The following is a 21,433-nucleotide window of genomic DNA, read 5'->3' as shown; positions in this document are numbered from 1 at the left end:
ACTCTTCCCTTTAAGAGTAATAGTTATCTTGAATTTTATGTGAGTAATGTCCTTACTTTTCTTTCTTTCTTTGTTTTTTTTTTTTGTAGAGACAGAGTCTCACTGTACCGCCCTTGGGTAGAGTGCCGTGGTGTCACACGGCTCACAGCAACCTCTAACTCTTGGGCTTACGCGATTCTCTTGCCTCAGCCTCCTGAGCAGCTGGGACTACAGGCGCCCGCCACAACGCCCGGCTATTTTTTTGTTGCAGTTTGGCCGGGGCTGGGTTTGAACCCGCCACCCTCGGCATATGGGGGTGGCGCCCTACTCACTGAGCCACAGGCGCCGCCCCATCTTTCTTTGTTTTTTTTTTTTGTTCTGTTGCAGTTTTTGGCTGGGGCCGGGTTTGAACCCGCCACCTCCAGAATATGGGGCCAGTGCCCTACTCCTTCAGCCACAGGCACCGCCCTCCGTGCTTTTGTTATACAATCTTTGTAGATACCTGTATCTATCTATATATATACACACTTTATTTTGTTTTAGTACATCCTAAAGAGAATCATACTAAATACACATACATATTCTCTGTGAAGGGCTTTTATTTTATATGTTATTGACTCAACCCACATTGATGTGTGTAGCTAGAATGATTTTTTGTGTGTTGTTTTTGGTGACGGGCTCTTGCTGTCTTGCCCAGGCAAGAGTGCAGTGGTACCATCATCACTAACTGCAGCCTCAAATTCCAGGGCTCGAGCGATGCTACTGCCATGGCCTCCTGAATAGCTGGGACTATGGGCTCATGCCACCACATCCAGCTAATTTTTCTTTTTTTCTTTTCTTTCTGTTTTTTTTTTTTTTTTTGCAGTTTTTGGCCAGGGCTGGGTTTGAACCTGCCACCTCTGGCATATGGGGCCGGCACCCTACTCCTTGAGCCACAGGCACCACCCTAATTTTTCTATTTTTTGTAGAGATGGAGTCTCACTTTGTTACTCAGGCTTGTTTTTGTTTTTGTTTTTTGAGGTAGAGCCTCACTATGTTGTCCTCAGTAGAGTGCTATGGTGTCACAGCTCACAGCAACTTCAAACTCTTGTGCTTAAGTGATTTTCTTGGCTTAGCCTCCCAAGTAGCTGGGACTACAGATGGCTGCCATATTGCCTGGCTATTTTTAGTTGTTGTTGTTGTTGTTGTGTTGTTGTGTTGTTGTTATTGCAGTTGTCATTGTTGTTTAGCAGCCCAGGGCTGGGTTCAAACCCTCCTGCCTTGGTTTATATGGCCGGAGCCATAACCACTGAACAACGGGCTCCAAGCCCTCAGGCTGATCTTGTACTCCTGGCCTAAAGCGATCCTCCCACCGTGTCCTCCCCAAGCTAGAATTACAGATGTGAATCATGGTGCCTGATCTGTACCTAGTATTTATTCAGAGTCACTGTTAATGTAGTTTACCACAGCAGGGGTAGAGTACATCTTATCCATTCTTCTGTTAATAGCTATTCAGATTATTTCCATTTTTTTCCTCTGGTAACACATTTATGCATGCATCTTCTGGTACACGTGTTTATATCTGGGTTATAAAAGCTGGTTCATAGGGCATTTTCATATTCAATTTTTATAGGCAGTTCCAAGCTATTTGTTAATGATTTTACCAGAGTATAAAAGCCTTTATTGTGGCTCGGCACTGTAGCACAGTGGTTACGGTGCCAGCCACATACACCGAGGTTGGCAGGTTCAAACCCAGCCTGGGCCAGCTAAGCAGCAATGACAACTGCAACAGAAAAATAGCTGGGCATTGTGGCAGGCGCCTGTAGTCCCAGCTACTCGGGAGGCTGAGGCAAGAGAATCGCTTAAGCCCAGGAATTGGAGGTTGCTGTGAGCTGTGACACCACGGCACTCTACCGAGGGTGATAAAGTGACACTCTGTCTTGGAAAAAAAAAAAAGCCTTTATTGTCTATATCCTTATCAACTTTTGATACTGGTGAACTCTAAAAATTTGTCATTCACATGAATATAAAATGTGTATCATTATGGCTTAGTTAACTTTTCTGGTTACAAATGAGGTTGAGTATTTTTTTTTTTTTTTTAGAGACAGAGTCTCACTTTATTGCCCTCAGTAGAGTGCTGTGGCATCACAGCTCACAGCAACCTCCAACACCTGGGTTTAGGTGATTCTCTTGCCTCAGCCTCCTGGGTAGCTGGGACTACAGATGCCTGCCACAATGCCCGGCTATTTTTTGTTGCAGTTTGGCTGGGGTCAGGTTTGAACTCATCACCCTCCATATATGGGGCCAGCGCCCTACTCACTGAGCCACAGGCACCTCCCTGAGGTTGAGTATCTTATTTTACATACACATATACAGTCCATTTAGGTTTTATCTTCTTTCTAATACACATTTTATGTCCTACTTCAGTTTTCTTTGGAATATTCTCTTTTATTAGTTATGTACATTACAGAATGTACCAGTTTTTAGTTTGTCATTTTGCTTTCCTTAGGATTTCTTATAATTATCAGATATTCATGAATTTAATATAATGACATTTGTCACTTTTTAGTAATAACATTTTTAGGAGTTAATGTTTTCCTACACAGGAAATATTCTTCTCTTTGTAAAGTCTCACGTTTCTTTCATTTTCACGTTTCAGTTCTATCTGAAATTATTTTATTTGATAGTGTCAGGTAGGGACTTAAGACTTAATTTTTTCTTTATGAATGACTGGTTTACCCAGTATTGGTTAAATGGACTATCTTTTCTTTACTAACCTGCAGTATTCTTTCTGGCATAAGCTAAGTTTTCAGATTTCTGAGCTGTCTTCTGTTCTGTCAAAACAGTTACTTCTGCCTGTGCCATTACCACGCTGTCCTAACTATTGTAGCTTTATATCATGACTCTTGATAGCTGGTGGGGCAAACTTCTCACTTGGTTCTTTTTTAGGAATGACTTTGCGGTTCTTGGCTCTTTGCTTTTTGATATAAACCTTAGACTCTACTAAACAAAGTCTGTAAGAACTTGTATTTTTATTGGAAATGCATCAAATATGTAGATCCCTCTGCTGAGAATTTGTGTCTTTATAATATTGACTCTCTCCATTTATGTAGTTTTTAAAAATATCTTTTAGTAAAGTTTTATCATTTTCTCCATTAAAAGGAAATTTTAAAAATTATTTTATAGTGTTTCTGCTATTGTAATTTTTTTTATAATCACATTTTCTGTCTTTTCTCCCTTAACTGTGGCAGTTTACTTTATAGCAGCCTTATGTAAACTACTGTATTAAGGTTATTTTTGTCTATAGGTTATTTTTTGATTTTCTAAAAGTGATAACAGTTTTATTTCTTCCTTTCTAGTCCTTATACCTTTTGATTATTTTTTTCATTGGCCATGTGACTCCTAGCACATGGTTAAATTGGAATGTTCTTAGAGTATATCCTTGTCTTTTTTTCTAATCTTGAAGAGAATGCTTTTTAAGTTTCAGTGTTAAGTAATATCTTTTTTGCAAGTTTTTGTTTTTGAAATTTTCTTTTCCTCCCCCTTCTACTTGTGAATCTCATATTGTGTTCTGAGAGGAAGAAATGAGCATGGAAATAAATAATTTTATTTACATTATAGCAAGCCTGCGGACAGGCTCTGGAATCAGATTATTCTGTTGTCTGGGTGAAGGAAGGTGGGACCACTGTGCTTGGCCCTCTGGTTCTCACTGGTCTCTCCTTTACGTGGGACGGCAGTTCAAAAAGCTTCAAGCTTTGTCTTAGAGAAAGAGTCAAAGTTCTAATGTTAGTGTTACACTTCTAATGCTCCAGGAGAGGATGTTGAATTTTACAATTTGAATACAAATACTTAGAGACAGATCATATTTTCCCCTTGTTTTTCATGGCAGTAATGCTTATGACATTATAAACTAAGGATCAATTTAAATTTAAACTATGAAGTTAAATTTTAGGGTAAATTTCATGAGAGATATATGTTCTGTTTAAGAACTCTATTTTTATCTATTCATATTTTAGTGAGCTTAATTTTAATTTAGGTTAGGTTGATATGTTTGTACTATAATGGTACTATGGAGTTTCTGATCAAAGCCTGAGCATGAGCAATTAATATGATAGTAATAACAAATCAGTTTGTGAAGTCTCCTCTGCAGTTCAGATTAGACCCCTTGTGCTTTTTCTGCCTTTCCCTGTACCTGGGTTTTTTGTTTTTTTTAACAGATGGGGAAAGTAAGGCATAAAGGTAGAGACTCCCTGACTTTGGTGTATTGCTTGCTGCAGTAGACCACTTTGCTTCTGTGAGAACTGTACACTGCTGTACTTTGCAGGTATGTGCCGACATCTCCGTTGCTGAAAACCTGCAAGTCTTGCCAATAAAGAAGACTCTTATTCAGACATTTTATATGTTCACTATATTTAGATTATCTATAGCTTGGCTAAAAGTTTTACTACTGAATTTGTAGAGAAGTAGAGAAATACAAATACAAATTTTGCTGGATGAGGTTTTTTTTTTTTTAAATAAAAGCAGCTATCCCTTTTTCCATCGTTTGTTTTTTTGTTCCTTTGAGCCTGCTTTCTTCCCACTCAGTGTGGACTATTAACCATTAGTTTCAGATCATTATTTCTCAACCGGGAGTGATTTTGACCTCTCTCAGGAGAATTTGGCAATGTCTGGAGACTCTTTTTGGTTGTCATAACTTGAGGGAATGCTGTTGCTGTCTAGTGTGTTCAAGGCCAGGAATGCTGTGAGCCATCCCCAGTGCGCATGACAGTCTTCCACAATTGAGGATTATGTGGCCCCCAAAGTCCGGAATGCCAAGGTTTAAAAATCCCTGTTCCAGATAACGGAATTTACTTTGGATTTTGAACTGGAAAGAAAACTTGGTGCCCATTTGGTATAAGGTAGTATTGGTTCTTAGAAATAACATGGGCTTTCTAAGAAGTTCCACAATCCTGGTTTTCAAACCTTCTTTTAGTCCATGCTGGTCCATTCAGATATGTGGAAAAAAAGAAAAGAAAGAACAGATGCAGCACGTTGTAGAGTCCTGAGCATCGTTGTTTGTTTCTTCCCCTCCCATCTGAAGTCCAAGTACCATTGACTTCCATGTACCAAGTTTTTATACCTTTTGAGTTTTAGTATTTTTTATATGTAAAATAAGAACAGTAATACTTAAAGATTTTCGGGAAATCTGCAAATTTCCCGAAAGATTTCGGGAAATGTGCAAATAAAGCACATTCCTATGATTGGAATATAATAGGTACTTAGTAAATGGTTTTATTTATTATCAATAACAATTTTTTGTTCAGATTGTAATCACTTGCTATCAGAAGTGATGTATAAGACCAGGCAAGATTGTCTATTAGCTGACAGATGTGGTCTGTCCATCCAGTGGAATATCATTTGGCTGTAAAAAGGAGTGAAGTGGTGACACATACAACCACATAGATGAACCTTGAAAACGTTCAGCTCCGTGAAAGAAGCCAGCCCCCAAGACCCTGCCATGTGATTCCTTTGCATGAGATGTCCCTAATGGTCAAATCAATTTAGTAGTAAAGTGGTTGGCTAGGGCAGGAAGAGATGGAAAGGGTAGGGGAGCAACAGCTAAAGGGGTTTGCTTTTGAGATGATACTGATGTTCTAAAATTGGCTATGGGCCTGATGAATATACTAAAGACTATTGAGTTACATAGTTTAAAGAATCATGCATGAATAAAGCTGATAGTGTGAACTAAACAAGATGAGAAGTTCTGTCCTTTCTCTGATGTTGAGTGTTCTGTTTTTTTTAATTTCTCTAGTGTTCTATTTCTTAATTTGTACTTTGCCCTTTGATTTCTGTGGATCTCATTTAGAGGATGTATTCTAGTGGAGGTACTAGTAATATTGCGAGTTATTACTCATCACTAATGCAGTGTGGGAATAGCTGCTTCTGTACACACACTAAAGAGTTTTCCAGTTTGGAAAAATGTTTTATTCTGGCCTATAAAGCTTCAATGAGTTAACACCAAACAGTCAAAAACAGGAGCATATTCTACATTTCTCACACATGGACATTTGTGTACAGAATTGGCCATTAACTTTGTAATTGACTCCCAATATGTTTTATTGGGAGTCAATAGATAGCAAGTTTGAAAGCTATTTTTCCTTAATGGACATTAGCTGGCTAACTGTAGTCAATGGCCTAGTGTTAGGAACCCATTAAGTAAGCAGGGACAGTATAGTTATGAGACTTATTAATAATAAAAACATTCTAGAATTCAAACTGCTGTAATAATAAATACTTAAACAAGAGATATTCTTGCAAGCAAATTATATTTTGCTTATGTCTTTTGATTGCAGGGGTCAGAATACCCCAGCTAACAGACTTGAGGGAATCTAGTGGTCACATTACTGTGGAGTCTGAATGTGAGAGATGTTCTCAGACTCACTAGGATGCAGACTTTCAGATGTTTGCTCTTCGTCCCTCCTTCCCGTCTTAGCCAGGCTTTGCTCTTTTCTATTAGTTGGCTTCTTAGGCAAGCTGTCCCTTATGCTTGTAAGATGTATGTAGCAGCTCCAGGCTTAAGTCACAATTTAAGGCGAGCAGATGCAGAGAAATTTCCTCTCTCATCAATAGGATGCTCCTGGCCTGATTCATACTAGCCTGAGTTGTGCCTTGGACTTATTCTAGGGCTAATCTCCATAGCCAGATGAATGGGATGTGCTGATTGACGTTGACCAGTAAAGTCTACCCCTAAACTTGAGGATGGGCTCAATATTAACACAACCGCTAGGACAGTTTGGGATCAGGTGGTTCGTCAGAAGAGTGTTGGGTTTTTTTTGTTAACCAGGAGGTTAAATTGGATGCTGGATGGCTAGATAGTTTATATCCATTATAATGTCCACAATATATACTAGAACTTTTATTCTGAAAATAAAAGTTAAAATTTTTATTGAGTACTTACTATTTACACCCGTAGGATGAATAAAAACTTTGGGCAAAAATAGGATTATGGATGGTTGTTTTCCTGAGGAAACTTAGATGGCATTCCCTGACTTTTTGGAATTTGGTGTGATTTTCTTTGCTCTACTTTTGGGTTCCCGTATCTTACCAGCTTCCCCAGTAGTTTGAATACTCTTCTCTCTTTTGTCTTTCTAGATTGTTACTATGTGGCATCATTTTACTCTTTTTACTTATACCTTCTAACTCCACACACACAAGTTAGTATCCCAGTAAAATTCTGTTTACTTAAATAATAAAGATACAATTAGCTTGACCAAGGTGACTGTTCTCTTGTATGTTCACGGTTGTGTCATGTAGCTCAGGCAGACTGATCTCTCAGAGAGATCAGTTAATGCAGTGTCTGATTACTTTCTGTATTTACAATTGACTAACTTCTCTTTGCTCTTGGGAAAGAAAAAACAAATATTTCTTTGCAAGAGTGGTTTTATGGCACATATATTTAGTATGTTGTAATTCTAATTAAAATGTTGGATTGGATATAGTCAGTTTGAGATTTGTTTTTAAATATTTTCATGTACTGCTGTGTTCGTAGTTTCAGTTACAAAACTTATAAATGAAACATGATTATTCTTTTTTTGGCTTCTTGCTCCATTAAAAATCGGAACCTTTTGGTTTTATAGGAAAAAAGCATGATAGTGTAAATAAATATAAAATAAAGTGAGTAATAAAGAAAAAGAAAAACATTGGTGTCAGAACAATGACAGTTATTGTCTCATTCTCATTTTTTTCACACAGTGATCCTGGTGGAGGGATTGAAATGTCTGAGTTCATTCGCGAGGCCACCCCCCCAGTTGGTTGTAGTTCACGAAATTCTTATGCGGGTCTAGATCCCAGCAACCAGGTAAGAACCTGAGCTCTTTTCTTTTGCCTCTTTCCCAGATGGTGGTCTTAGTTGTTCTTATGTCAACTGATGTTTTGGTTTATCTTTTTGATTATTACTATTATTTTTTTCTTTATCAATACCATCTTTCATTAACATTCTTTTTAACTGACTTTTCCCCTTAATTAATTATGTATGTGTTGGGTATGTACCACATGCTCCTTTTTAGATATGTACTTTTGATCAAGACAACAACTGTCTTGATTGTGGTAAATGCCCTTAGCAGATTTAGCTTCCAGCTTGCAGCATCTTCTTTACCTTCACGTGGTCTGTACTGGAGAGAGGTATAGATGCCTGTGGTTATCTCTAGTTCAAACAGCAAAGAAATGAAATAACTTGTTCAAAATCTCACAGTGTTCACAATGTTGGTGATAGAGCTAAAAGTAGAATACAAGTGTACTTCTGCCAATTTTAATGTCTTTCTGCTTTGTAACTTTTATTTTTAACTTAAATAGTAATTCTGAAAGAATTTTCTCAGAACGTGGCTGAAGCGTGTTGTGTTCTCGTTCTGTCTAACCTTGGCTGGGCCTCTGCTGCAGCAGCAGCAATCTTTTTCACCCTAACATCTGCAGGAATCAAAGTCCCAGTTACTCCTGTTTGCCTTCTCAGCCAACGGCTTTACTAGGAAAAGTTCTATTACATGAGCATAACATAGTAAACTCTGTGAGAAACTTTAAGGTCTTCTCATGGTGGGACTCTTACGTGAGTTTTAGTGGTCATTGTGTTAGCCCTTTCCTTACGTAGAAGTAGACAATGTGTATCAAAGTGTAATACTAGACCTTGTTTCTCTCTCCAGCTTTCCTGTTGTTATACTACACGGCTTGTGGATTGAAATTTCCTTTCTGTGCTAGAGGAAGACTTAATCCTCTTCATTTTCTGACCTAACTCTGACTCTTCTTATAACTATCCCCCATTTCTCAAGATTTTGTCAAAGATCTTACGGTGCTGACCCTTTCCCTTGCAGATGGAACACGTGTTTATGCGTTTGTTTTAGTGCTTAGTTTTTGGTGTGTGGTGTGTGCAGTTTATAAATCTCTACAGAGTAGGTTTTCTTCTTTTTTTCCACAGTCTAATACACTGCCTTATGTACAGCTGACTTTCAGTTAATGATTAACCATTACATGCACATGTATAGGTAATAGAACTTCAGAGGCAGAATCAGACCTGGCTCCTCATTTAACAAATGAGTTAAGTAGCATACGCAATGTTCTGCTGACTCTAGCCCATAGTGTATTCTGCTCTTTTATAGCAATAGCCCTATGTGATCTAGGAACAATACTATGTAAAACACCATATTCCATGAATCAAAATCTTGAACAAGGTCTTGTTTCCTAATATATTTTGATAGAATATTTGCCTCTATTTGAATTGCGTTTTCATGAATTTATGGTAACAATTTCAGTTAGGATTTCATATAGAACAAGTGGGTCCTTAAATTTGTCTTCCGTAACAAGCTGATAAAATGGGAGGTGTCAGCATTTTTTTTTTTTTTTAAACAAACCCAGGTGAGGTTTGAACTTAACTGCCCCTCATGTGCGTGCAAGGCCAGCATGCTAACCACTGAGCTATGGTGCTAGAGAATTTTAAAGAAAAAAATACTGTGAATACGACTATGACACACTAATGAGATTAATACTTTTTAAGTTTCAAATTTTTTTTTTTTTTTTGTAGAGACAGAGTCTCCTTTATGGCCCTCGGTAGAGTGCCGTGGCATCACACAGCTCACAGCAACCTCCGACTCCTGGGCTTAAGCGATTCTCTTGCCTCAGCCTCCCGAGTAGCTGGGACTACAGGCGCCCGCCACAAGTTTCAAATTTTATAATGCCTATTTGGAGAAAGGTGTTACTCCCCTTGATCCTTTTTTATGTTGGCTTTGTGCTATTTTCAGTGTCTTTTTATAGAATGAAATGATTCAATTCTTGAACATGGCTGTGTGTTTTAGCTTTCATCTTGCTGACAAATGTAGGCTATATCAGATAACCTTAAGGAGTAAGGCTACATTTTTCTAATAACCATTTTTTGAATTTTGCAGTAGGACAGGTGAAAAGATTATAGTACTTTGGATACTCTGCTGTTGGCATCGTGTGTTGGAATTTGCCATTTCTTAAATGTAATTAAAGCCTGTGTGCACACAGAATACCTTTTCCTTAAAATAGAAACTTTTTACTTAAAATAGTAAAATAAAAGTTGGCCAGTATTACAGGTTGTACTACTTGGATTTCAGTGGTTTTTGTTTGGTACTGTTTACAGCAAAAGAAATGGTTGATATAATTATTGTTACCCTTTAGAGAAGCTAAAATGAAGGAGTAGAGTCAGGCTTTTCGTATGTGAGTGGAGAGGTTACCAGTGCAGACGAGACATACTGTTTTTTCTTGCACATATTCTGTTATTAGCACCTCATCATAATCGTCCCTGTGAATGTCTGTGTGTCCAGCAGCGGCCTCAGAGACCACAGTGGTGAATTGTCCCTGTAAATGTCTGTGTGTCCAGCAGCGGCCTCACAGACCACAGGGGCAGATCGCAGACACTGTTAACCATTCTTTCCTTCTTAACACTTTCATTCTTCTCCCTTCTGTCTTTTGCCCTTCATTTCCTTTCCCTTTCTTTCCTCCCTTTATCTTTTTCTCTTTCCTTTGTTATTTGTCTGCCTTCAAATATGTTAGTGCTTGAAATATTCAAAGCATTTTACTTAATCTAGGCTGGGGAGTGGATTTAACCCCAAAGAGATAGTGATTTCAGACTAGATATAACCAAAGTTACAGATGTGATATATGTGTATTACTAAGGAAATATAAGTACAAGATGCACAGTAATAATTGTCTTAGAAACGATACGGTAGAAGGCCTAATGATTTCAGAAGAGAAAATAATTATTTCCAACTAAAGAGGAAGGCAAGGCTTCGTAGGGGAAGTGGCTTTGCCCTGTATGTTCTATAGTAAGAAGGACCTTTCTCCTCTGATGTCTTCATCCTTCCAGACCTTTCCTAAGGCACTCATCAAACAGAAGGAACAGTGGAATGTTTTAGTTTATGCACACCCCTTAAATAAATTTCACTCCCAAGTGTAGGAAGATACATTTTCTTAATTTTTTTCTTTTCAGTTTCTTTTTTTGGAGACAGAGTCTCACTTCGTCACCCTTGGTAGAGTGCCCTGGTGTCACAGTTCGCAGCGACCTCAAAATCTTGGGCTCAGGTTATTCTCTTGCCTCAGCCTCCCAAATAGCTGGGAGTACACGCGCCTGCCACAATGCCTGGCTATTTTTAGAGACAGGGTATTGCTCTGACTCAGGCTGGTCTCAAACCTGTGAGCTCAGGCAGTCCACCTGCCTTGGCCTGCCAGAGTGCTAGGATTATAGGTGTGAGCCATTGCACTCAGCCCCTCTTTTCAGTTTTACAGAATTTAACAAATAATGGTAAACAAAAAGAAGAAAATTAAAATCATGTATAATATCAAAACTTTTCTAAACAAAATAGAAGTACAGTGCGTGTGTTCTTTGGAACTCTATCCTCTTTATTGAATGTACCATGAATGTTAATGTCATTAAGTATTTTTCTATAGGGAAACTTTAAAGAATACATTGCATTTGGATAATACTATAAATTATATTTTTGATTCTCTGTTGTGTCACATGCAAATAAATGGTCATGATTCTTAGATTTTTTTTGGAGGGGGGAAGCTTAAATAATACAGAAAAGCATGAAGAGTAAAATTTAATCACCTTGTTCTATCCATAAAGAATGTTTTTATCAGCAAGCCAATATTCAACTAATAATGACTTTAAAAAAATAGGAGTTTGTTTGTCAATCTAAATCTGGAGGTGATAGTTCAGCAGCTCAGAAATGATAGGGTTGTGGTTTAGCATTTCCATAGTTCTCTAGGCTTTTTCGTTACAGGATGAGTGCAGCAGCTTCAATCATGATCTGTTGAAAAGTTAGGAGGCAGACAACAGTGTGGGGCAGGGAGATTCTCCTGGGTCACCTTCTTTTCAGACATGAAAAGATCGTTTCCTGGAGCCACCTAGCATACTCTCCCCTACATTCATTGACCAGAACTAGGTCATATATGAGACTGGGCCTCCTTCTTGTAGACCAAAAGATATATGGCCAGTGTCTGAACAAAATAGGGAGTTTGGTAAGGAAGGAGAAAGAAAACACTTTGGGTTGTGGGCAAGTGACTACTATGCCCATATTAAAAAAAATTTTTTTTAAAGTATCTTCTTAGGCCAGGCATGGTGGGTGGCTCACACCTATAATCCTGGTACTCTGGGAGGCTAGAGCAAGAGGATCCCTAGAGCTCAGGAGTTTAAGACCAGGCTTTGCAAAAGCAAGACCCCATCTCTACAAAAATAGACAGATTAACTGGACATGGGCGCCTACATATAGTCCCAGCTAGCTACACGGAGTCTGAAGCAGGAGGATCAGGTGTGCCCAGGAGTTTGAGGTTGCTATGAACTGTAGGCTCATGCCATGGCACTCTAGCCCAGGGCAACAGAGTGGCAAAATAAAATATTTTGGAACTTTTGGAACTTTAAATTTTGGAAAAAAAGTTTAAATGCTTAGAAGGGTATGCATAAAATGGTGTTTTCATTTGCTTGTTTGTTTTAAAAAATTCTACTTAGGAAGTTATGTGTTCCTAGGAAAATAATGTGTTCTGTAACTAACACATTAGTAGCAGGTGTGGTAAGAATGAAACTTTTTTCAGTAAAATGCTTTTTGGCCTTTTTCATTCTGGCTAATTGCAGTGCCTTTTATGACTGATTGAAAACAGAAATTAGAAAAAGCAAGGAGAATCAAGCTTAATATATAGTTCAAAAATAATACAAATCTCATTTTTTATGGCAATATCAAGCGATTGTTGGTAGCTTCAACCTGTATCTGTGTACTTACTTATGTTTGCTTTTTCACTGCCATATAACTTCCACAGCATGGTTCACATCTGAAGTGGATGGCCTCAGGGAGTTTTTACACCTTTGTCTATCCACTCATTTGCCATCTAGAGCAAGAAAGTCCCTTATGGCCCTTCAAAGTCAACAATAATATATATTTTGAGCTTATTTTGTATTCCTACTTAAATTGAATCAATGAAAGGAAGATTTGGTAAAATGTGAAGTATTATATGGATGTTCTTTATTTTATTTTACAAGGGTAAATTTACTTGATTGTTTTCTTTGAATCCTATGAAAGCAGGTTATAGGAAGAGTTACTAACACTTAATTGCTTTAGTAACTGTCATGTTATATTTGGTTTCCCTTATGTGTTCCTGGAATTTGTGGTATTTGTTTATGTGATTTTTATGGTAGTATAATAAATAATAGCTCTGAAATTTTAGATAAGTATTCTACCATCTTGAATATAAGCACTAAAAGCTCAGTAATCTGTTGTTTTTGCTAAAAAAATCATTTTTTTTTTTGTGGGTGCTTTAGATTTTAATTCTTTTTTTTTTCTTTATTTTATTTTTTTTTGTAGAGACAGTCTCACTTTATGGCCCTGGGTAGAGTGCCGTGGCATCACATAGCTCACAGCAACCTCCAACTCCTGGGCTTAAGTGATTCTCTTGCCTCAGTCTCCTGAGTAGCTGGGACTACAGGCGCCCACCACAATGCCCGGCTATTTTTTTGGTTGCAATTCAACCGGGGCCGGGTTTGAACCCACCACCCTTGGTATATGGGGCCGGGGCCTTACTGACTGAGCCACAGGCACCGCCCCCTAGATTTTAATTCTTTTTAAATATTCTGTCTACAAAGAAGTATTTTTACTCTTTGTCTAGAATTAAGGAAAGTATATAATGATATACGGACAATTTGATATGTTCTTTGTAGCATATGTTAATATGTTTTATCCCCCAAACCTTCACTTTATGTTCTCTAACAAGTGTATATTTATTTCAGTTAGACACAGCGCTTGGTTTGCTTTTGTTTATAGCATGAACATGTCATGATGCAATGTAAAAAAATGAGAATAATTGTCTGACATGAGGTTGAGGTTGGAGGCATCTGGCCCTTGGGGCTTCTGCATTCCCAAGTGTGCAGAGGTTCCGTGTCTCTCTCGTCTGCGCACACCTCTGAGAGAGACGCAGCATGGGCCACAGCAGAGAGGTCGCATGGCTGTGAGAGCACATGCAGCCGTGTCTGTCAGTACTGATGAAAGGGACTCATCACATGTTTTAATGTGATGATGTATACTTAGTATTTTAATTTTCTTTACTTTATGTCGTGTTTTCAGATTGGATCTGGGTCCTCTCGTCTTGGAACAGCAGCAACTATTAAAGGTAGGCATGTTATAATTCACAAGTCGCCTCTGACTTTCCGTTTCATTTTTGGTTGCAATAAAGATGACAGTAGTATACCCTTAAATATTTTGAAAAAATTATTCTTGAAATTATTTTATAGAGAAGATTATAGATCCTGTTAAAGATTGCTTGATTTAAATTGTATTCTTCTTTCTTCATCCAATTTCATAGACATGTTTAACTATTTACATTATGTTGCATCAATTCATAAGTTTTGATCTATAAGAAATTTCTTTGCCTTGAAGGAAAACAATTGCATGAGCGTTGGTAGGGTACAAGGAAAATTAAGGAATTTGATGTGAAACCTTTAAATGTGGGAACAAATGAGAAACTAAAAAAAAGGAAAAGTTATTTTCTTCATTTGTCTATCTACTTCAAATAAATTCTTATAATTTTTTCCACTATAATTTTTTAGCTTGCTAATTTTCCTTGGGAATGAATTTACATTGTTTCAATTATTACATAATGTGCATTTCTTTTTAAAATCTAATTTTTAAAGAAATAGTTTTGTTAGCTAATATTATATAGCTTTCATATTGTATGGTTTGTAGTTCTGTGAAAGTAATTATATGCTCTGGTAGTCTGTGACACCGCTCACTGTTAGTTCAGCACGTCTTCTGTTACTGCACTCCTTGATGTACAGAACGGCTTTAGTTGATAGATGTTTACCATATGCCCTGAAGTCCTTCTGTGGTCATGCCACACTACAGCCTTTACTTTTCATATAATGGCATCACACATTTCTCTTAACTTTGTAGGAGATACAGACACTGCTAAGACTTCTGATGATATCAGTTTAAGTCTGGGCCAGAGCTCTAGTCTTTGTAAGGAAGGAAGTGAAGAGCAAGGTAAGAACATGACGCTTCACAGTGATGTTGGTATAGTATGGTGATCTGAGTCTGCAATATGCTGCTTAAAATTGGGCAGAAGTTTATAATAATTTATTATGATATTAGGAAATATTAATATAAAATATTACTGGAATAAAAGTAACAGTGGTACCTGTGGCTCAGTGGGTGGGGCACCAGCCCCATATGCCAAGGGTGACGGGTTTGAACGTGGCCCCAGCCAAACTGCAACAACAATAAATAAAAAAAAAAAAAAATTGCTAAAAAAAAAGTAATAAATCGTATTAGTGCTTTTATCTATACTGGAATTTAGTTATACATGTTCTGCCAATTAAATATGGTACCTTCCTATAGTATATTGTTAATGGAAATTTTAGCTGTATATTTTCTTTGTTTCTTCTTATTCAGCCCTATTTTGTCTTTTATTGGGTTTTGTAAACTACCACATTTTTTTTTTGAGACAAAGGCTCACCCAGTTACCTTGAGGTTGAGTGCCATGGTGAAACTCTTGGGCTCAAGGCATCCTCCTGTCTCAGCTTTCGAAGCAGTTGGGATGATAGGCTCCTGCAACAACACCCGGCTAATTTTTATATTTCTAGAAATGGTGTCTCGCTTTGCTCAGGCTGGTCTTCAATTCCTGAGCTCAGGCAGTCCATCTGCCTTGGTTTCCCATAGTGCCAGAATTACAGGCATGAGCCACCAGGCCTAGCCTTTTTTTTTTTTTTGAGATAGAGTCAAGTCTCACTCTGTCACCTTGGGTAGAGTGATACGGAATCACAGCTCACAGCAATCTCAAACTCTTGGGCTCATGGTATCCTCTTGCCTCAGTCTCCCAAGTAGCTGGGATTTCAGGCACCTGCCACAACACCTGGCTATTTTTAGAGATGAGGTCTCGCTTTTGCTCAGGCTGGTCTCCAACTCAAACTCACCTCCCATAGTGCTAGGATTAGAGGTGTGAGCCACCCCACCTGGCGTTCTTCCCCATTTTCAAATGGAGATTGTCCAAGGTTATTATAATCATTGAGAGAAACCTGTCTCCCCATTTCTACCCAATTATAACCCTGTTATTTTTATTAGCCTATGGATAATGTTTGGGCAGATAGGCTGATAAATTTTCTTTTCCTAATTATGAAACTTGTTTATGAGGATACAAATAACATCACTAAATTACGACATTTGCCCATTAACTTAATATTTTTACTCAGTTTAACTTCTTGCAAGTATATTTTGTTACTGATACTTGGAATTTTAAGTTTATCACAGTAACTGTCTGCTTTTTTGGAATTATAGTACTCTATCACTGTTTATTTGCTTTTAGGGACTACCTCTCCCAGCCCTACCACCCCTAAATCCCCCAAATACCTCTAAATGTACAGTATGAAATGGATACATATATATATTTTTTGAGACAGAATCTCACTGTGTCGCCTTTGGTAAATAAAGTGCTGTGGCATCACAGCTCACAACCACCTCAAACTCTTGGGCTTAAGTGATTCTCTTGCCTCAACCTCCCAAATAGCTGGGACTACAGGCGCCTGCCACAATGCCCAGCTATTTTTTGGTTGTAGTTGTCACTATTGTTTTGGCAGGCCTGGGCTGAGTTCGAACTCCCAGCCCTGGTATATGTGGCTGGCGCCCTAGCTGCTGAGCACCAAGCCTGAAATGGACACTTTTTTAAAAAAGTAAAGGTGAGTCAGTTACTTTGAGAATTACAGTATCCCTTTCTATAATATTATATATGTGACTATTAGTGTATCTCAATAACTAGATAATACCCTTAGAGGGATTGGTACCATTGCATTTAGTGGTTGTATACCTCTTTATCTTATTTTATATCTGGAAAGTACCATGTGCAAGCAAGGTTGTTACAGTTTGGCAGGTTGGCAATTAGGTCCACACATAAATCTACCCTTGAGGTCTAACGTTCGCTGACCACATACTGTTACCCAAGTTCATGGTAGGGTACTTTTTCTGTAAAGGGCCAGATAGCTTCACTCCTCAACTCTGCCTTTGTAAAGTAAAAGGAGCCAAAAGCAGTAGGATTGCGTAGGAATTGTTATGCTTTACTAAAACTTCATTTACAGAAGCACGTGGAGGACAGGATCTTCATTTGTAACCCCTGGCTGAGGTTTTCTTGTAAGCACTTCTTGCAGGTACGCATTCACCCCGTTAGTCTTCACTATATGCATTTACAGTTGATGCTATTATTCTTATTTTATAGACAAGCATGTTGCGGCTCAGAGAGAACTTGTAAGAAACTTGCCCAAAGTCACACGGTTAAAAAGTGATAGTCCTATAACCCAAATCTAGTTTGAATTATAGGACTGTACTGTAGTCCTTTTTTCATCTGTTGAAAACAGTCTGTATTATACTTTCATACAGTTTTATAACTTTTGTTATGTAACATTTTCCATGTTTTTAACATTTAATAAATAATCTAGTACTTATTACATTTTTGGAACTATTTTAAGTACTGGAAAAAAATCAGTAAGCAGACAAAATTTCTGCCCTTTTGTGGCTTCTATACCATTAGTGTGGAATCATGCTAATATAAATCAATATACATTTAGTAAATAGAGACAGAGGCTAGGGAGGTGGCAGGGGCTGGAGAAAGGTGATTTTCCATAGCATGAGAACAAAGTTGAAGCAGGCAGAATGAGCTGTCAGGGTATCTGGTGGGGAAGGACTCCTCCATGCAGAGGGAATAGGAAGGGCAAATCCCTACAGTAGGAACGTGCCTGCAGGTTTGAGAAGTATCGTGACTGGTGTTGAGTAAGTGAGGGTCCCATCTGTGTGGAGACTTATAAGCCATTTTAAAGATGTTAGCTGTACTTTTGAGTGAGATGAGGAACTACTAAAGGGTTGTGTTATGTTTTAACAGAATCACTGTGGCTCCTATGTTGAGGAATATATTTAAAAGTGCAGAAGATGAGGTGGGGAGCTCAATCAGATTATTGCAGTAATCCAGGGCACAGATCATGGTAGCAAGAAGTGGGCTGGCTCTGCGTGTGTATATGTAGAAGATATTAATAGGAGGGTATGTTGGTAGATTTGGATGTGTCCTGTGAAAGAAATAGGAGCCATAAATGATTCTAACACTTTTGGGTTAAGGAACAGTTAAGACAGAGGAGACGCATGTCTGGGGAGGTAAGAGAGGGAGTTCAGTTTGGGGCAGTTAGACCTGGAAGGAGCAATGAATAGATAGGTCTGGATTTCAGGTGGGAAGTTAGGGTTGGAGTTTTAAATTTAGCATTTGTCAGCGCGTAAATACCAAAAAGAAAAAAATTAGTCATGCCAAACACGGGGTTTGGTGATTATAAAGGCCGCAGACTAACAGGGCAAACCTGCTTGGAGTTCAACGTGGCTTGGCCTCCAGATCCAGGTCCTTCTTCCTGGCTGTGATTTGGCACCACCTAGTGGCAGTCGTTCGTCCTGGCTCAAGTACCTCTGGTTTGCTGCTTGATTTGGATTTATAGGGCAACAACCTTTACTTAGTGGGTTAGCAGTTTATTATTAGTTGCAGTCATGATTCAGGATGATTGGAAGAAAACTGAAAATGTGTGTGTGTGGACGTTCTCCATTACTTCTGAGTAGGGTGAACCTGAACTCTCACTGCCTAGTCCCACGCTTGTCTTCCCTATCCAAGGTTAGACGTTTAGACCATCCCCATCTAAGTACAGGGTGGAGGAAAAGATGGAAGAACTACTACAGTTAGTCACAGGTGTCTCTGAATGTTAGTTCATTGTGGGTGTTGTGGGGACCGATAACGGGATGAGATCTACAAAGATGGAGGGTAGAAAAATGAAAGTGTTAAGGACTGAACACTGAGCTTCCACTTTGGGAAGTCCAGGAGACTAAGTAGGGATAACTGGCAAGATAGAAGGAAAACCAAGATTGTTATATCCCAGTGTTTCAAAGACAGTCGATTGATTAGCTTTGTCAAATGCTGCTGACATGAGGACAGAGACTGGACCACTGTTGTTGTTTTTTTTTGGTTTGTTTTTTAAAATCCATTGGATTTAACAATATAGAGGGAGTTGGTTCTCTTGATAAGCACAGTCTTAACGAACTGGGATTGGAATCTGCTTAAGAGAGAAATGAAGAAGAAGAATTGAAGACAGTGAATACAGACTATTCTTTCAGTGAAATTTTGTAAAGGAAGCAGAGACCTAATGAGATAACAAGCAGGGGAATTAAGGATAAGCGAGAGATTTGGATTGTATAAGATGATATAAGTGAGATAATAGCATGTTTGTGTAATTGATGAGGATGATCCAGAGGAGGAGAACAATATGATTTTTGTTTATAAAAGCAATATATGTTAACTTTCAAACATAAGTAAGAAGAAATAATAATTTGCACTTCCATCACTGAGAAGTTAATTTTTTGGTGTTTCACCTTTTTATATTTTTTTAAAATTGCAGTATAATTCAGTAGTTTTAAATGTATTCACAAGGTTGTACACTCATCATCACTACGTAATTTCAGAACATTTTTCATCACTCCAAAAAGAAACCTGTACCCATTACAAATTCCCATTTCCTCCTTCAGCCAGCCCCCGATGATCACTAATATACTTTTTATCCCTCTGCATTTGCTTATTTTGGACATTTCACATGAATGGAACTATATGTGCTTGGCTTCTTTTACTTGCCATATTATATCAAGTGTCAGGACTTTATTTCTTTTTAAGGATAACTATGGTATATATAACATTTATGCTAACACATGTACTTATACCCTTAGCTTTCTGGGTTTTCTTTTTCTTTTCTTTCTTTCTTTTTTTTTTTGTCTTGGAGACAGTCCCATTTTGTTGCCCTCAGTAGAGTGCTGTGGCGACATAGCTCACAGCAACCTCTAATTCTTGGGCTCAGACGATTCTCTTGCCTCAGCCTCCTAAGTAGCTGGGACTTCAGGCGCCCACCACAACGCCCAGCTAGTTTTAGAGTCAAGGTCTCACTCTGGCTCAGGCTGGTCTTAAACCTATGAGGTCAGGTATTCCACCCGCCATGGCCTCCCAAGTACTAGGATTATAGATATGAACCACTGGGCCCTGCCCATCTTTTTCTTTTTGGTCTTTTTTTTTTCTTAAATATGATTTATATTTAGGAATCATAATAGGAAATAAAGAGAATTACAGCATACTAGAACTGTAAGAATTGTAGGTATCATGTTAAAAATTAAATAAAAGAGCCTCTGGTTAGATGAAAAGGCAAATAAACTTGCAAGATACATATTTTGGGTTGCTGAGGATAAAAATGCAAAGAAGGATTTGGCAAGTATAGCTGCCAAATGTATCAGCTCCTCTTTTCAGAATGGGCTCAACATGTTTGTAGAAGGGCACAGATTACCTTCAGTCTGACTCCCTGCTAATCAGTGCTAAGTAATAGCTCTCTTGGAAAAAGAGAAAAGAAGAGGAAGGAACGAACATGAAAGTTGGAAACAAGGAAGGGAAGAAATAGGGAGATTCGGACAATAATAAGTACATTAAGCAGTGTTATAGCGTTAATGAAAAAGTAAGCAATTTTTTTCCACTTCCTCTGGAAGTTTGGTCACAGTGTTTTGTAAGTCAGGTAACCTGGAAAATTAGGTTAAGGCCAACTTACAGAAATTGATAAATTCTTTGCATTCCCCCCACCCCTTTTTTTTAAAGTAACAAAGTCTGTAGATCTTTAAAAATTAATAGGAACAAAGTAGCTGTGTTTCCTGTGACATTTGAGAAGCAGTGTTTCAATTTACTTCTCCCTGGAGAGATTCTATAGCTTTACTAAAAGACAGCTGGCTTAAATAGGAATAATAGTAAGTATACTTCCCAGACAGTCAAATTCTATTTTAAATGCAGAGTATTTTCTAGCTAGTAAATGTCTCGTTTTTAAAAAGACATTAAAAGCAGTAGTTAGTTTTTCTATAAATAGAAATGAAAAGTCCACTTTTATTTATTTTTTATTAAATCATACCTCTGTACATTAATGCAATCATGGGGTAAAATGTACTGGTTTTATATACAATTTGAAATATTTTCATCAAACTGGTTAACATAGCCTTTATGGCATTTTCTTTTCTTTTCTTTTTTGTAGAGACAGAGTCTCACTTTATGGCCCTCGGTAGAGTGCTGTGGTATCACACAGCTCACAGCAACCTCCAACTCCTGGGCTTAAGCGATTCTCTTGCCTCAGCCTCCCGAGTAGCTGGGACTACAGGCGCCCACCACAATGCCCGGCTATTTTTTGTTTGCAATTCTGCTGGGGCTGGGTTTGAACCCGCCACCCTCGGTATATGGGGCTGGCGCCTTACCGACTGAGCCACAGGTGCCGCCCCTTTATGGCATTTTCTTAATTATTGTGTTAAGACATTTATATTCTATACTTAGTAAATTTCACATGTACCCTTGTAAGATGCACAAAAGTCTACTTTTAAAGGACCAAAAATCATATCTATAAATGTTTTCCCTCAGCACATTATTA

At 38.1% G+C, this 21,433-nt stretch overlaps 1 protein-coding gene across 4 annotated transcripts in view; it reads left to right on the top strand.

Moving 5' to 3' along the window:
• PCNX1 (pecanex 1) overlaps positions 1 to 21,433 on the top strand; it is a 226,695-nt gene that overhangs the window by 54,042 nt on the left and 151,220 nt on the right. For all 4 annotated transcript variants that reach the window (XM_053601578.1, XM_053601581.1, XM_053601580.1 and 1 more), the window contains exons 3-5: positions 7,690 to 7,795; positions 14,055 to 14,100; positions 14,880 to 14,969. In XM_053601578.1, the coding sequence (XP_053457553.1) occupies positions 7,690 to 7,795; positions 14,055 to 14,100; positions 14,880 to 14,969 (242 nt within the window). The remainder of the gene's footprint in view (positions 1 to 7,689; positions 7,796 to 14,054; positions 14,101 to 14,879; positions 14,970 to 21,433) is intronic.

The sequence above is a fragment of the Nycticebus coucang genome, chromosome 9, assembly GCF_027406575.1.
Source record: "Nycticebus coucang isolate mNycCou1 chromosome 9, mNycCou1.pri, whole genome shotgun sequence".
In the NCBI taxonomy this organism is placed as follows: Eukaryota; Metazoa; Chordata; class Mammalia; order Primates; family Lorisidae; genus Nycticebus; species Nycticebus coucang.
The sequence above is the reverse complement of the archived record's forward strand: the minus strand, read 5'-3'. Positions and strand labels throughout refer to the sequence as shown.